Source organism: Semicossyphus pulcher, unplaced genomic scaffold (genome assembly GCF_022749685.1).
Source record: "Semicossyphus pulcher isolate SPU_LCO1_2020_fin unplaced genomic scaffold, fSemPul1.0.p SCAF_3, whole genome shotgun sequence".
Lineage (NCBI taxonomy): Eukaryota > Metazoa > Chordata > Actinopteri > Labriformes > Labridae > Semicossyphus > Semicossyphus pulcher.
In genome coordinates this window covers 13261646-13276208 of record NW_027211704.1, presented here as the reverse complement: position 1 = coordinate 13276208, position 14563 = coordinate 13261646, and the positions used below count along the sequence as shown (strand labels likewise).

Below are 14563 nucleotides of genomic sequence, written 5' to 3'. Positions count from 1 at the left end.
AACATTCAATTCACAATACAAAATTATATATATATATAGCTTATACAGCTGCCCCTGATCATCGTAATCCCGCTACAAAAAAGAGAGTTGACATCTTTGGAAATATGAATTGAATGACACAAAGAAAAGAAAAGAAAAGAATCTTTACACACACACCCAAGTGCTCCATGGGACATTTTAAAGAACAATGTGAACAGACGACTTTCAAACCTGGATGTCTAATCCTTGACCGCTGAGTAGCTCTACTGGAGCATATATGGCTTTAGTGTCTTGCTCAAGGACACTTCATCACAGTAGTAATGAGGGCAGGATGACTGCATAGTTCGATCCTGCCTGAGATGAAACCAAGAACCTCTCATTCACAAACCAGCATCTCTAACCTGGACAGTTCTGTCTGCCGAGCAAGATGCTTAAATTCATCTTCATTTTTAATCAATATTATAGACCTGCTCCAGTTTGAACAGACCGATCGCGTCATCTCAAACTTGTTATATCCACATGTAGGTTGCACAAGCTGTTGCAGGTCTTGGTCTCATCCTGGATGATGAGCTGGAGGCCGCTCTCCTCCTTTGACAGGTGAAAGTCACTGACGTCGGTGGAGACTGCTACAAAGTCAGACGGTTTATCACCTGAAGCAGGGAGAATACATTAAAAAGTATTTTGAAATAAGTACTATCATCAGCAGCCATCTCATATTTTATACCTTTACAGTCACATCATCACTTTTGTCCTATGAATGAATTACTGTTCCCCATTAATGTCCCTTCATTTCTGAAGCTGCTTATTTTTAAATATGTTTATACTGATTACAATTTCATTTGAAGTGTTTTTTTTTTGTATGAAATCTCAAATGTACATTTTTTTTTTTAATTGAATTTTTTTCACTTGACAGCAAAAATGCAATGTACAGTTCAAAGACTTAAAAATATCTGAATTTGATTATTTTATTAAGAAATCGAATTGCTTCCAGTTTTGGAGCCAACGTAACCGTCTAGTTGTGCCCCATTTTTTTGTTCATTGTCTTTCAGCAGGAAGTGTACTTTTCTCGGGTGTTGTTTCTCGTAAACAACGTGCTGAACATCGTCTTCCAGCATGAAAAAGAACAACACATTTAGCATCATTGTGTACAAAACATGCCTACAAGGATTCAACTCCTCTTTGAGTTTTTTTGTTTTTTTTTACACCAAATCATCAAAGTAAAATGATCACAGCTTTTTGACACTGATCACAAGAAAAGGACTCTTTCATGTCAAAAAGTGAACTGCCGTGAGGCTGGTCAATCAAGTTAGATCTCAAAACAGTTGCCACCAAGACGTTAGATGAAAGAGCAATTTTGCAGCAAAAAGACAAACAACTTTGATTTTGAAAGTTTTAAAACACAAAAACCTCCAGGTGCGAGGCTCTGTTTAAGTATAAGCACTTTATCTTCACAGGTCTGCCCTTCGTATTTATTGTGTGAAGCAGAAAAAAAAGCAAAAGAAACTGTAAGCCTTGGTATTTAAGAAAAAGTGATTTCTAAGCATGCCCGGGATTGGATAAAAACATTATCATGTACTGATATGTCTATCATTATATTGATTTCCATTTAGGCCCTACTTACCTGGTTTGTGCTTCCTGAGTTTCCTTATACAGGCGTAAGTCAGAAGCACAAGGAGGGTGAGAGAAAGCAAAACAAAGCCGATGCCAAGGATCACATGAAAAAAGTCTCTGCCATTTCCAGGCCTCTCTGTTGAAACAGGACATCATAGTTGGGTTAGTTCAATTCAACTAAATTGTCATTAGTATTGTAAATTATATCAAAAATCTGTCAATAAAATATATGTGTACATACCACGTTCATCACAAAGTGAGTTGTGGGTTTTGTTCCCTGGAAAATGCTCAGTAAGTCCAAATAAACTGCACCTGTTGAGCAGACATTGTTATGCTTCAGTAATTTGGCTCTTTATGGTTAATTATTAATGTAGCTGGCTGAAGTCTCGGGGTCTTACTGAGTCCGTGGCTTGCAGATCTTCTTATTCACATCAAAATATTCAGTGTCGGGGCAGAAAGGCACACACTGATATGAATACTCTGTCAGCCATTTCCCCGTGGACCTGGCTGCAAAGACAGACGATCCAACTGTTAATTTGACCAATACTTCAACCAAGTTAAAAAAAACTTTATTAGCTGTACTTTGTGTTTGATTGCTAATTAGCAAGTGTAAGCATGCTAACACTGTACACGTGGAAAACATTGTTCTCAGTTAGTATCAGCATGTCAGCATTATCATTGTGACAGTAAAACTAACAACGTATAGCTTCACATAGCATCTAGCACGGCTGTAGACTCTTCCATTCAAGTCAAACCACAGCTGGCTCTCTGTCCGACGTGACTTTAACGCTCTGCTGATGTTTTGTTTTACCCTTTTCAAACACTCATCAAGGAGATTAATGTCTGATCAGCAGCACTGCTTGAATTTCCTCTCACTTGAAATTTGACAAAAAAGAATGACTTCCATATGAAATTATTTTGTGAGCGTTAAATAATAAAGAAGTTTTTAGTCTATAAAATGTAAAAGAAGTTATAAAATGGTCATCACTATTTCCAAAAGCCAAAAATCTTCAACTTGTTGATTTGACCAACCAACAGTCCAACTGCCAAATTCTGCCCCCGTACTATTATAGGTGACACAGAAAAGCAGACAATATTAACATATAAGGAGCTGGAAAGAGCAAATATTTGACATTTCTGCTGTAAAAATGACACTTAAATCTATTTCCATGTATTGGGGCCGGAGTACCGAATGCAAGAAATTATTATAATATTGCCAAACTTTTTAATAAATAAATGAATGCAGCTGCGAAGTTTTGAAGACTTGGTCTTCTTGACATTTTAATGAGCAGTTCTCCTTTCACTCACTTTAAGTGCCAGCAGTCGTGAACACGTTAACGTTTGAACGACATACGTGGCAAAAAAATTGTAAAATTTCACCCCTTCAAACGGTTTCATTTGCTTTAATAAATGCAGTAATAAATGCTTTTGTATGGAATTTGATTTAAAGGAAAACAACGTATTGGGGCCGATAAACCGCCCTACATTTCTTGTACTGTAGCTAACCCATATTTATTTCCATTCGGGCACCTCACACCTCCTGGTATGACGTCCTCAAATTAACTGAATACAGTCTTCAAAACAGATTCCTATCAGCAAGTTATTTTCAAAACAAACTGCTTTAAACACATTTCTTTCATCTTCAAAGAAAAATAGTCCACTCTCACCCGTCCTGTTCAGTCTCTCCCCGGTGACACATTTATTTTCCTCACACTTCGAGCAGACATTGTTGGAGCACAGGAAGCCGGGGCGGCAAGAACACTTTGCATTTGTGGTTGGCGTACATTTCTGAGTATATTCTGTGAAGAGACAAGAATTCAAACCACGGGACTTCCAGGTCACGACAGTGTTTTCTCTTTATTTCCACTGTTATCAGCATCAGTGGCATGTGTGTCAATAGAGATCCTGAAATCATCGCTGTCTGTCTCACCTTGGCATGACTGACACTCCTCACATGTGTTAAAGAGGTGATACTGATCTGAGTAGGAGCCCTCTGCACAGGGGCTGCAGATGCTCTGCCTGTGCTCTGAACAGTACTCCGTCATATATTCCCCTTCAAAGCAAAATCAGATACAACATTCACACTCAGATCCTTAAATGCGACCTCTCATATAACATCATAAAGGCACTGTAATAGGAAGATAAAACAATTTAACCATTAAATAAAACAATCTTATCTTGTTATTTTAAAGATTAAAGATTTTTTTTTACCTGGGGGGCACAGGTTACAGCATCTACCGTCCACCTTACGCTGTCGCTCACCGCAGCCTGAAACATATTCTGAAGTCCAAATGCTCCAAACACATAGTAACACCAGGGAAAGGCTCAGAGAAGTCATACTGGCCAGTGCTCTGCTCAAGCCTTCGGGTTTTTATCTTGTGTGTTGGCTGACGTCAGAGTCAGATGTTGAGACTGTGAGTAGATGTGACTGTGGTTAGCCAGCCGAGAGACTTTAGTGAGACACATACAGCACTACAGGAAGTGAAAGACCACTCGTAGTTATTGGAAGCAGTTTGATGCAGCAAAAAAAAAAGAAAAAACAGAAGTAACAAGTTTATTCATTTTTTTATTAGTATGTTCTTTTTTACCCATATACGTTTATTACATTTCTACACAGGTACAAATAAAGCAGTCTCAAGGAGGGGAGTCTGCTTCATCAAAATCAGACAGTTGACACGAACTGTTGAACAGATTTACACAAACAGGCAATTCTCATATGCGCTACCGGTCTGCTTTCTATACAGCCTTTCTTATAAAGGTGTGTTGGCGTTGGAGGTTTTTCAGGTTTTGTCATGTCAGCTTTCTTCAGCAGAACCTGAAGATTCAGCAATTACAGTTTAACCACCACCTGCACTCTGAAGATGCAGCACAGACACGTTACCAAACTCCTAAGAGCAGGATTGTTAGTGCCTGTTTACATAATGATTAAGATGCAGGAATTCACTTTCTCTTTTTCTGTATTTTGAAATTGAACAGGTTTTGGTTTTGGTCACATATTCTACATCCATAAATCCATTATTAACTAGCTCTAAGGAGTGTTAAAAAGAAGGAGCACTATGAGTAGGCTTTGGTAATGCAGTCCAAAGAGGGTCGATTGAATATCTTATCTCCTCTCTTTTAAGTAAATGACCAGATCCGATGTGGTCGGTCAACTAAATTTCAAGTTTTGTTTCTTCATTCGATTTGTTTTCAATTGAGTTCTTACAGATTATTTATAACTTCGCTTTTTGAATTATTTAAAGTGGTAATCTCGAAGATGTCAGTTTCGTTCTCTTTGGTGGCACTTATGGTGATAAAAGGTAATTGCGGGAGCACACTTCCCAGATATCCAGACAGTGTTGCATATGTGACGTCCACGGTTGGCTCCGGTTGTAAGTCTTGATTTACCTCGCTGACGGTCGTTTTCCTTTTCAGACTGTTTGCCTTCATTGGAGCGTTGAATTTGTTTCTTTTTCTTTGGATTATCACTTATTTTTGAAGTTGTATCTGTAGTCATAGATCTTTTCTTTGTTTGTTCAGCCATAGTAGATTACTGTTTACTCCCAACACTTGCAGAGACCGGAAAAGCAGCCACTTAGCTCCGCCTTCCCTCTCTGGCAGACCAACCACTGCTGTGTGATGGTTTCCTGCAGGGACTACAGATGCAAATTAGCTTATAGCTAACTCTGGTACAGCTAAGAAGCTGTGCATTGTCCCTGTCAAATAAACGAATAAAATAAAAAAAATAATTAGAACGCGTCACTAACTGGGCGCCGCTTGTGATTTTTTTCCGCAAATGTCGCACCAGACACCCAGTCTGTAATACTGCAAATACAAAAGCTTTCAACAGTGGGCCATAGGCTCAATCACCATTGTGTTACCTCATTCAATGATAGATAGTGACTTAACAGACATTTAGTTAAATGAAAATCTTTGAGATTGTTACTTTAAACCTCTGTTGGTTTAATTGGGATTTTGATGGATTGCAGATGGGCTGCACGGTGGTGAAGAGCTAGCGCTGGTGCCTCACAGCTTCGGACATAGAGGGCCTTTTTGTGTGGAGTTTGCTGTGTTCCCCCACGTGCATGAGTGGGATCATTCTGGTTGCTCTAGCTTCCTACCACAGTCTAAAGACATGCTCGTTAGGTTCATTGGGGACTTTTGCCTGCGGGTGTGATTGTGAGCGTGAAAGGTTGTCGGCAGGCCTCAGGTTTGACTCCCGGTCTGCCGATCATTTGGTGCAAAAAGGAAGGTTGTCTGTCTCTATTTCCCCTTTCCCACCTAAATTTAGCGTGTTGACACAGGTTTTGTGTTCCCATCATTGCCTGCTGCAGAGTCATCTGACCCGGGTCTGAATGCAGATTGTAGCCTTTCCCATTAAGCAAAAAAGCCGGGTGTCAGCGGGCTTTTTGACCAGTGGAAAAACGGCTTATGTGTCAGCCCTGTGATTGACTGGCGATCAGTCCAGGGTGTAACCCACTTTGGGATAGGCTCCAGCCCCCCGCGACCCTGAACAGGATAAGCGGTATAGATAATGGATGGATAAATTGTAGATTGATACTGGAGTTTCCATCAACGTCATCAAAGCCTAGCAGCAGTTCTTTTCTGACCTTTGAAATGTATCCCATCACTACTTAATTACAGACAAGGCATCTGATATGACTGTGTTTGGATACAGTTGACATCAAGAAGGTAACTAATGGGGAAAAAACCCCCACAGAATAACAATATTCTAGTTAAGACTCCTGGAAAAACCCGAATGGGTGAAGAAGCCATAAAATCAACACGTGTGATAGACCTACATCCAACATATTATCCCTGCATTAAATTCTGATTTATACCTCATGTTAATTTATGTACCCCACACCATGTAGGTTTTTCACAATGGCAGCCCCAAAATAATCAGAAGATCACTGTTAAAAAGGGTTGTGGAAAAAAGATCAAATAAACATATCCAATCAAGTCACAGAGACTCTGCTGTGATCTTTAACCCTGGACCCCTGGCCTTTTGTGATATCTTCATACTGAAAGCCCAGGTAGAAACAATGTGACATGTGGTTAAGCTTGCACCGGGTTTTTTGTGTGTGTGTGTGTGTTTGCGGTGCTTCATGCTGTGTTTAGCACTTGTACAGCAGGTGAGCAAGTGATTTTGCACATTGGGAAGTTCACATTGTACAAGGATTTAAGTGTGATTCATTTTGTTGACATTTGCTGCATGACGGGGGTTCCTGGTGTATTCAACACACCTTTAAGATGTGCTGAAATCACTAATATGTTAAACTGACTAATATTAGTGATTTCCAATTTTTGAAACCACCTTAAATTTAAAACCATTTAAGAAATGAAATACAGTTCTAAATAACAAAAAGCAGATCAACAATAACCCCTGGGTGAAGTACTGCTGTCATTGAGGGTGATTAAGATGTTGTGGTCTGCAGGGAAATCTCTCAGGCCCACTAATAGTCTGTTTATGACTCATTCTGAAGACAGTGAAGTAAAAGTGTTATATTAATGCGTGACTTGTGGTCACGTACATTTTGGATGGTGAAGCCTGATGTTTTCTGAGCTCCTCATTTGCATGGATTCAGTGTGGGCATGTGAGCAGTACCATACAGCGTCTCATCTAATGCATGTAATCCTGTGCTTTGGTAGATTCTCTAGTGACAACCCCCCTCTGAATTTAAGCCCATAAAACCACATGTGGATCTACAAAGACATTCACACTTCTCCCTCCGTCAGACACGCTCAGTCGCAACCACACAGTCGCATGCTTAAACCCTCCCTCGTGATGACGTGACAGTGGACGCACTCACACGCAGCTGACAGTAGTCAGGGTGCATCGTCAGAGCCACCCACTCTGAGGGCGTTGTGGTGTGGCTTTATGGTGAGGGTGGGACGCAGACTTAAGTCGTCACTAGTAGAAAAACGTGATGATATAAAAGTTTACTGAAGGTTAATTAATCGCTTTTAAGGGCACAGAAGTAAAGAAGGTGTTAGTGGGTAGTGAAATACATTCTCTTAAATTAAGAGAATGGACAATTCATTATTCATTTGTATTTTTTGTTGCTTTTTATTCACAACAACAAAGAGAATTTTTGAAGACATTGTCAACAAAACCCCCCAAAAACCTGTCTGACTTAATTAAACTGTATTTTCTTATATTTTTATGTCACATTTTTAAAGATAATTAGATTTTTTTTTAAGTAGTTAAAGCAAATTTATTACATTATTACTACATTTCTGAATTTGGTAACTTTGCTGTAGTTTAACTTTTTCTAGTTGGAAGTAGGCTTATTGGTACAATAGATAGATAGGCATGACTTCCTGTGGTGTTCTGTGGTGCATCTCGGGGGAATGAGTCTTTGACTGAACGTGCTCCTGCGCTGAACCAGCACATCATTGGAGTGGGTGGGAGACATTGTCCAAGATAACCCGTAACTTGGACAGCATTCTTCTGTCTGTCACCCCCATCAGAGAGTCCAGCCCCACAATGTCACTGGCCTTGCAGATCAGTTTGTTCAGTCTCTACCCTCAGCCTGCTGCCCCTGCACACAACAGCAAACAGGATAGCACTAGCCACCACGGACTCATAGAACATCCTCAGCAGCGTCCTGCAGATGTTACAGGACCTCAGCCTCCTCAGGAAGTAGATCCTGCTCAGGCCCTTCTTGTAGACGGCGTCAGTGTTCTTAGCCCTGTCCAGTTTGTTATCCAAGTACACCCCCAAGCACTTATAATCCTCCTCAATGTCCACACTGACCCCTGGAAACAGGGGTCACTGGTTTCTGTGGAACAGCAGGGGATGGAGGCGTCTGTGGCTAAAATTGCTCTTCAGATTATCCAGCATATTATAGAAGGTGGGAGTCACTGTCCATAATAGTGAAGAGAACCTCAACCACCTCTTCTGACGAGCTGCAGGACCACAACAGACTCAGCCGTCTTAATCAGTTTATTCAGTCTGTTTGCGTCCTTTGCTGTGAAGCTTTTCTTTCAAAGTAGCTTTGAGGAGAGAAAACATCACCCAACACTAAAGGTCGTTCTCGGTATTATATTCTGCCAACCACAGTGCAAACACAGCAAAGTTTGAAAGAACGAGAAGAAAGTGTTAACCTACTTGAGGTTTTCATGCTTTATTGTCTTAAAGGGGGCATTCCATTTAGTGTATGCAACAAAGTCTGTTTACATGTCTTGAGGGGTTCTGTGCCAGACTGCATCAGCTCAATGTGCACTTTTGTGGGCAATGTGTTACACGTACTATCCTTATGAGGCCGATGACAGAGAGGGGCAGCCCCGCCTACTTCCCAGACAAAGTATCCAGAGCCATGTTGACAGAGAGTCGCGTCAGTGGAGGTTCAATATGCTCCATGATCCGCCATTGCAATGTCGCATCTCTCTCTGGCTCTGAAAGTACCGTCACTCACTCAGTCACATACAGACCCATGTGTAGGGCTGACCCCGGTGGTCATCCAAAAAGGTGTTACAAAGCCTTTTGTGGCGTCAAATGGAGTTCTGCAAAGTCTGATAAATTGCCTCAAGGTAATGTAGGTGCCAGATTATGATGGAGTACACAGAATTAAGGTAAACAAAATGTGGCTTTTTTTTAAGACAATGGCTATTTCATTTCAATGTCTACAAAAAGATACAGATGTTGTCACTCATTTGAACACATGCATGCATGGAAACAAAAAAACACTAAAAGAAAACTTTATTTATAGGCACAGCAAGCAATGGGGAGAAACAATAACATTCAGTTTATTGTTACATTTTCACTTGGTTATTGACGATTTCATCTGCAATGATAACTGTTTGCTGAAGAGATTGTAACTTAAGTAATTTCTTCTGAATGAATAGCACATATAAAACGAGAATAGCACTATAAAACCAGGTAAAAAATACAGAGACAATTAAAGACAACAGATTTATATATAAAAATGTATCTTTACACCGCTGTTTACATTTTCTGTTGTTATTGAACGAGAAAGGTTGTTGTACTTTACAAGGCAGCCAAAAACACCCTACACAGTGAGGCATAGAGAGGCTTTGGTCCACGTGCTGCTTATGTCTTTAAAACCACACACCAACTTCCTGGATCAGTCTCATTTACAGAAAATATCTGCAAGAACTGTTTCCATTGTTTGTGCACACTCTCTGTTACCAACGCTCATACTTGGTTTAGTTGTACAAGAAGACCAGTTGATTTAAAAAATCTTTATGCACACACTCTCGGGGCCTCACAGTGCGCTTTGAAAACAGAACAAATATCTGAGGCAAAAGACGTGATTTACAATAAGAGTCACTTAGCAGCTAATCTAGTTGGTTTCTTGTTAAGGAAGAGGTGGAACATGGGTTCCACACAAGGGTTGTTATCTGAGGCACTCATACTTTATATTTACATTTCAATACTACGCCTCTGCATTTATTTGACAGATACTCAAAGGCACTTCACATGATCACAGCAAAAGAAACACAATAATAAAAAAAGACACAAAATAAGAGGAAACCAAACAATTGAAACAATGAAAAAATTGATAAGTATGATAATCTTAAAAATATTTAAACACATTCTGATTAAATCAATGATCCCCACCCTTTTATGTTATGACCTCTTATATTAAACACTATGTAGTCTGGGATCGTCACATTTAATGAGTTATTAGCAGTTCCAACAAGGAGATATTTCCCCTCTAAGCTTCACAGATTTTATCCATATAACTGTTCAAATGACAAATATTTCGTACAAAATAAAATAAAAACTTTTACTAATAAGAAAAAGCGATGCTAAATGTCTGTGTTTTTGTTAAAGTAGAATTTCAAATGCAGGACTTTGAGTATTCCACAAGAGGGCGCTGTCAAACTGCAAACTACTCAACAAGTAACACAGAGCCAAGCAAGTACAACGCAACACTTGTCATCTAAAGTTTGCGGATCTGATTTTTTCACAAAACAAAAGTGAATTAAAAAAAGATTAGATCATACTTTCATATCTAGTTTGAATGCACCGAGCTTGGGGAACTCTCCAGTGAGGTATCGAAACATGAAAGTCCTAACATTTAAAAAAAAAAAATCACTCTCCGATGGCTGAGACGAAAACATGAAACAGGAAGATTCTCTCAGACGGAAAAAAACATTCAGCTCCACCGAGGGGGCAGTCCCCCAACCCCACGTACACTGAAAGTAAGTTATTTTTTACCACCTCTGTTCTCGCCTTAACCCACCTGCTATCAATGGAACAAAAGTGATTCAAACAAGATGAAAATAAAGTCTGCATGAAGAGAGCATAACGTGTCTCTAAGGCTTTTCAGCAGTTCATTATCGTTTGGCTCAATACTATTTGTGTTACTACCTTTACTATAATATCCTTCATACTGTGCATTTCTCAGAAACTTGTCAGTCGCCCCATTAAAACATTTCACATTATATAACATCATAAGGCTTAAATAACTGAGCATTCAGTCAAGTCAACAGTATTTTTTGAGAATGCCATGAGGCGTTGATGGTCCCATCCTGAGGTCATTAAGGTCATACTAAAGAAGGCATTCAGCTTTAGTAGTAAAGCAAAGTTTTACTACCTACCTTTAAATTGATTTACATGTGAAAGACAACATAAATGTGAGGTATGATGTTTCATATTCAACCATCCCTATCTTACAACAAAAGAAACACAAATCAAATTTTGAATACAATATTGTGAACACAACTGCAACAATACAGTAAATAGTTTTTTCTGAAGTACTTCCTAATGTCAAGCCAACAATACAAGGAAAATATAACATAAATTTGTTGGACATTACTGATAAGATGATTATCATATCATTAAATTCACAGAATTTGTTGACAGAGTTTTAGTTTCACCTCAGGGATCTGCTGGAAACTGTTTGAGAGGACATTGGCTGTCATCGCCGCTTTCCTCAACTGGCCTCTGACACAATGAGTCCTGTGCTGAAAAACAAAAAAGCATTACAGCGTAATTAGTCAAATTTACAAAGTATTTACAATGTTGAATAAGTACATTTCCCTTTACTTTTCACTTCTATAAAAGTGTATTTGGCACATTTGGTGAAAAGTTAAGCGCAGACAGTACCATAGCACCTACCATACCATTAAAACATTAAATACATATAATAATACAAGACAGACTAATCGGCAAGCAACAGTGACTATAAGCTAAAGAAAAATGTCAATCAATAAAGTGCAAGAAGTTGAATGTTCACAGGAATAAATGTAAAGGAGATAACAGCCAATAGCAGGTTAGCTTAGCCTAGCATTGAGATAAGAGGGTAAAAAGCTAGCAAATCTCTGTCCAAATATAAATTTAAAAAATGCTTACCAGGACACCGAAAACCTACTAATTAGCAGGTTATATCTTGTTTGTTTTGTCTTTCACAAAAACACGATAGGTTGGAGGATACATCGGACTATTAGCCTACTTGGTCATGGGCGGTAACTTTGTTCACACTTAAGCTAACGGTTCCCCCCTGCTACCAATCTGAGCCAGCCAGCTTTAGCGTCACATTTAGCATAAAGAGTGGTATCTATCTTCGCCTGCAGTTCCAGCTCTCATATTTCTCAAAATATTTCACTATTCCTCTGACAAACCACTTTGTTTAAATCCTGCTACATACTTTGTAGGTTTTCTGCTGGTTTTCTCTGCCGGCGAGGAGTGACCTGCAGCCTGCAGATCATAGGGGTCATTACAAGCAGCGCAACAACTCCGCAGATGAGGAGGACCATAACTGAGTGAGACAAAAAAGCTACAGGTTATTAAATATTTATTACTAATCTAAGATGCTGTAATAAAGATAGCAGCGCATGTTTTACCTATGTGGTTGCCCGTGATAGAAGATTGATGCTGCGTTTTTTCCTCTTGGGTGTTTCTGGGGCGTCCTGGAGCAGATGTGCTGGCGTTCTTGGTGGTGGTGGTATATTTCTTGTGAGTGTCAGCCCCCTCGTGTGGACGTTGGGGTGCTGAGTGTGTGTTTAGAGAAAGAATTGTCTTTGATGTGGGGGATGTAGTGACGTCTGTTTTCGACTCCTTGTTACAGATAACATTTGTGGTCTCGGTTCCTTTGGTAATCACTCCTGCTTTGCATCTAGAATGAAGAAGTGAAGATACAGCTGTAAATGTCTAGAAATTCAAATCTAGTTTTTCACATAGCCTACAGAATTATTAAAAGAAAAAAGATAAGATACATAAAAAAAAGAGAGAAAAAAAAGTGGTGAAAAAAGAATGAAAAATAAATATATAAAATGAATAGTGGAACAAAGAACCACATGTATTCAGTGGACATACTCTTGCCATTTTCGACAAGGTGAGTTGATATGGTTGCTGAAATATCCGTCATCACATTTTGAGCACTCTGTTGAGGAAAAGAATAAATCATTATAAAGTGTATTTCTTTCACATATGACACGCAGTGTTGTGTGATCCATTTCTGTACCTCCATCCTTTTTGCCAAATCCAGCTTCACATTTGCAGGTGGAAGAATCAGTATCGCTGAGAACAAACCCTCCACGGCACTGACATTTCGTGTTAATCGTTTGTGTGCACGCCGCTATCTCAGAACTCCCCGATGCTACAACAAAGAGCGTTTCTTCATTAAAAGAGCAGAGAAGAAAATCAAGCAGACAAAGTAAACCACATGTTTTGTCGCCACTCACCAACATCACACCTCGTGCACACTTTGCACTTTTCGTAATTATTCGGACGGTAAAATCCTTCAAAACAAACAGCACAACTTATGATTATGTGACCTTGATTTATTATCAAGTTTCACAGAGAAAAAATGCACGTTTTAATCACAGCAAAGCATGAAATAGAGGAAGTTGTAGCTCAGAAAAAACACCACTACTAGGCCGTTATGCAGGAGGAAAATTATACACATAAAAGTCAGTACTTACCATCTGGGCAATTCTTGGCATCCAAATGAATGATGAGTTCACAAAAAGCCAAAGTGAATAAAAGACATTTGAGCTGAACCATACTCAACACTTCAGGGGCCACTGAGCTGCTTCCTGTATGATAGACCAAAGACAGTGAGTGACACTGAAACACACCTGATGAGGCATCAGTTATAAAGTCAGCTACTTCACGGAAAACCCCATGTGTCTGCTCACACTTAATCACTCATTCACATAACCTTTTCTCTTTGTCTGGAACCAAATAATGTTAATGTCATAAATAGAAGTGAAAACACAATTAAGCTAAAAGTACACTTTCATGTTTTACACCTCAATGACTATCTAATGAACGCCACAGAAATAAAGGCACAGTTCAGACTGTACCACAGATGTGTCTATGTGTTATAATGGGACTGGCATTTTATTTTGTTAGTTTGTTTCATTCATTTCTTTGTTTGCAAAGTCAAAAACTACGGAAGCCCTTAACGGACATGCATCCATACATTACATTTACCACATTTCCCCGTCAAAAGGAGTTATTTTTGGTCGTTTTCTCAAGCTCTCGACTTATTTACCACGAGATAACAACGTGGCACAGCCATAACGTCAGATGATCAAAACTCATATCCCCAGAGTTGTAAAAGCACAAAATGAACATAGAAAGAGGCTTAACTTTCCTCATTAGTGTGTGCAATGGCAGCATGGCATGTCCTGGTCTGTAATATCACAGTGAGCAGACAATTTAATTTTAATTTTTTGGGGCTTTTTATGCCTTTATTTCAGAGAGAGGACAGTGGATGGTGGCGGAAAGGGGGGAAGAGAGAGTGGGAACGACAGGCGGCAAGGGGCCGAGGGCGGGAGTTGAGCCCGGGGCCGCCGCATCAAGGACTATAGCCTCTGTATATGGTCACCGATTTAATCGGCGCCCCACAGTGAGCTGACTATTGTTTTGTTTTCTAGATCGCTGAAAAATTATCCCATTATCATGAGAAAACAAGCTCGAGATAATGGGCCAAATTAATCCGTTATAATAGAAAACCCAGCTTTGTTTTCCCGAGATAACAATAAGTCGAGATCTCGAGAAAACTCGTAATGA

The 14563-nt window shown here is 39.5% G+C and overlaps 2 protein-coding genes across 2 annotated transcripts; both read right to left on the bottom strand.

Moving 5' to 3' along the window:
* Positions 1-48: 48 nt before the first annotated feature.
* On the bottom strand, positions 49-3920 carry tnfrsf18 (tumor necrosis factor receptor superfamily, member 18). Its single transcript, XM_069678451.1, has 7 exons — positions 3802-3920; positions 3521-3643; positions 3258-3389; positions 1989-2097; positions 1832-1902; positions 1601-1726; positions 49-629 (listed from the first exon to the last, which is right to left on the bottom strand). The coding sequence occupies exons 2-7, from the start codon at positions 3633-3635 to the stop codon at positions 475-477; spliced, it is 708 nt and encodes a 235-aa protein (XP_069534552.1). The 5' UTR covers positions 3636-3643; positions 3802-3920; the 3' UTR covers positions 49-474.
* Positions 3921-8062: 4142 nt separating this feature from the next.
* LOC138606081 (tumor necrosis factor receptor superfamily member 4) lies at positions 8063-13549 on the bottom strand. Its single transcript, XM_069678540.1, has 8 exons — positions 13468-13549; positions 13228-13320; positions 13008-13142; positions 12860-12926; positions 12388-12659; positions 12192-12302; positions 11455-11508; positions 8063-8331 (listed from the first exon to the last, which is right to left on the bottom strand). Exons 1-8 carry the CDS (start codon positions 13547-13549, stop codon positions 8063-8065), a joined length of 1083 nt encoding a protein of 360 aa, XP_069534641.1.
* Between the last annotated feature and the right edge of the window lie 1014 nt (positions 13550-14563).